Source organism: Microtus ochrogaster, linkage group LG2, assembly GCF_000317375.1.
Source record: "Microtus ochrogaster isolate Prairie Vole_2 linkage group LG2, MicOch1.0, whole genome shotgun sequence".
In the NCBI taxonomy this organism is placed as follows: Eukaryota; Metazoa; Chordata; class Mammalia; order Rodentia; family Cricetidae; genus Microtus; species Microtus ochrogaster.
In genome coordinates, this window is record NC_022028.1 from 19,765,514 (window position 1) to 19,768,005 (window position 2,492).

The following is a 2,492-nucleotide window of genomic DNA, read 5'->3' on the forward strand; positions in this document are numbered from 1 at the left end:
TCTGTGGGGAGCAGTCAAGGTGCAATAACACCAGAGAGGATTTCATCCATTTGACATACCAGGCTTCCCTATCTCAGTCCCAAGCAGCAACCTTTTCCAGTTTATTGCCAGCAAAGGCAATGTCTGCTCTCCAGGTCATAGACACAGAACTGAAAACATTTAGGACAGATGCTGGATACAAAACTGACTGCCTTGGACTGTCTTTTGGACCTGAGTATATCCAGAAGCTCAGGACAAAGTTTGTCAAATCTCTGTACAAGGACTAAGCCTCTATTGTCATAGCACTCCAGAGGGATAGGGTATAGTTCCTGGGTGAGCTTGTTCAGTTTGGCTGTGTGTTGAAGGAATTGCTTCAGGAGGGGCAGAGACAGTTTATTATTTAAAAAAAAAATTGATCTTGAGAAGCTGGGAGCATTGGCTCAGGGCAGGCATAAAATCACTAAATGCAGAATCCTCCAGCCAACATTTCTCCAAATTCAGAGTTTGCAAGGTGTCTTTGACTCTCTCAAGGAGCTTTCCAAGTGGTTTAAACCACTCATCAAAAACTGTGTAACTCAGGAAGAGATGCTTAAACTGAGAAAGGTTCAGGCACTGGGGCAGGTAATCCAGGTCTCTCTGTATGAGGTGACAGAAAGTGATGGACAGGGTCTCCAAGGGCTTCTTCAGGCACCTGAGCCACTCTGCCAGGCTGCCAAGCAGAACATAAATATCATCTACATAGAGATGCTGGAGGTAGTGGGATTTGGGTAATTGTGAGAACAATGTGTTCATCCACTCCTCTTCCAGCTCTTCAGATTCACCGACCCTGAATGTATTCACGATGCCTTCCAGCATGAGTGTGTGAAGGTTTCTCATCTGTCCCGGGTATGGTCCAAAAGGAGGCATGTCTTCTATCCATAAATTTCTCACCTTCAGCTCGTATATACAGTGGAGGGATGAACTCTTAAAGGGGAAGAAGACTATAATATTTGGGGCCACTTAGAATACCATGTCTCCACCCAGGGCCAGAGGTAGAACTCACGCCATCCTTCTGTCTAGCAGGAAATCTCTTTCCTTTCATGGACCTTAATGAAGCCCTGATAATTCAACCTTTTTGCATGGTATTTTAAATCTTAATTAGGGATAAAACTGATCCTTCTCAGTCCAGTGCTGCCAGGGAAACAGGTGGAAATGGGAGTTCGTTCTCAACAGTCTTCAGGTGTGCTAATGTCTGCCCAGCTACCTAAGCCCTTTGTATGTGAATTTTTTCTTAAGGTTTTTTCTTTTCTTTTTTTTTTTTTTTTTTGCAATTCTTTCATTTTTATTAGCTCTCTAATCAAATCTCATTAAGGTGACATTTATCTTAACGATGTTGGCATCCATCCGTTTTTCAATGTTCCTGGTTGTGTCTTTTCTCAAATCTGGTGCTGTCCTCTGATTTTTATAATTTGGCTGAGGTTATACAGGAAATGGCACATTGCAGTTTCCTCCGAGATGGAAACATTCTATCTTTCATCTGTAACCTCATCGGAATCCTGCTTTATAACTGTGGTGCTCTATTAGGGGTCAAAAAGGAAGAGACCACCATTCCAACTGAAGTGTCTGACAAGACAGAATTTACTTCAGGGTACACTGGGAAGAGCCAACACACAGAGACAGGAAGTGAGGGACTGGTATTGGCACAAGACACCTCAAGACCAACTTCTCAGCACAAAGAATGTTTGTTTGACACGGGGAGACAAAGGGCAGGGGATAAGAGACAAAGGCGGGAGATGGAGGATGAGAGAAAAAGGGAAGGGAACAAGGGATTGGGGGAAGGGATATGGGGAGGACTGCTTCTGGATAGAGAGGAGAGAGATGTGTAACCCACAGGAAAATGAGTTTGTAAAGGTAAAGGGGGAAATGCCATGTTAAGATGACGTGTTTAATGATGATTGGGCATGTTTATTAGGGTAGCCAAAAGGGCCTTTTGATTAGTAAACTTCAATACTTGGACCTTGGTAGTCAGCCTCGGGAGGAGGAAGTGGCCAAATAAGAGAATTACCTTGGGGGCTAGCTTTAGGTATGTAATCTGATGGTTTTTTAGCAAGGCAGAGGGAATGGGGGAGAAGGGCAAAGCTGGAGCCATGTTTGCCATGCTTGGGCTAGCTAGAGTCCCTACAAGAAGGGCATTTTGTTATGACTAGATCACAGGGACTCCCAAAAGATCACCATGGAGGCTGAGTCCCATATATAAAAGCAAAGAGCCTTTATTCTTATTCAAGTTCAAACTCAGACTCTCAGTGTGTTCAACGCATTGGTATGATCAGAGAGCCCTGAGCTCAGCTGCTGTGGAGTTTTTATAATAGCAGAGGTTAGGGTGAGGGATTTCTAAGGTTCAGGACCCCTGATTGGCTGACATTTGTCTAGCGGGTGCCCTGATGAAAGGGGATGTGTGTGTGTGCTGGGCTAAGGGACATCAGGTGACACTATCTAAAATGGTTGGAACAGTTAGGGATCTCCTTTGGCATGTT

At 44.3% G+C, this 2,492-nt stretch overlaps 1 protein-coding gene across 1 annotated transcript; it reads right to left on the minus strand.

The window, feature by feature from the left end:
- Nucleotides 1–101: 101 nt before the first annotated feature.
- On the minus strand, nucleotides 102–885 carry LOC101983628 (oogenesin-1-like). The gene is given in 2 exon segments (XM_026785606.1): nucleotides 102–380; nucleotides 382–885. Coding segments are annotated over 2 exon segments (783 nt in total).
- Nucleotides 886–2,492: the final 1,607 nt, after the last annotated feature.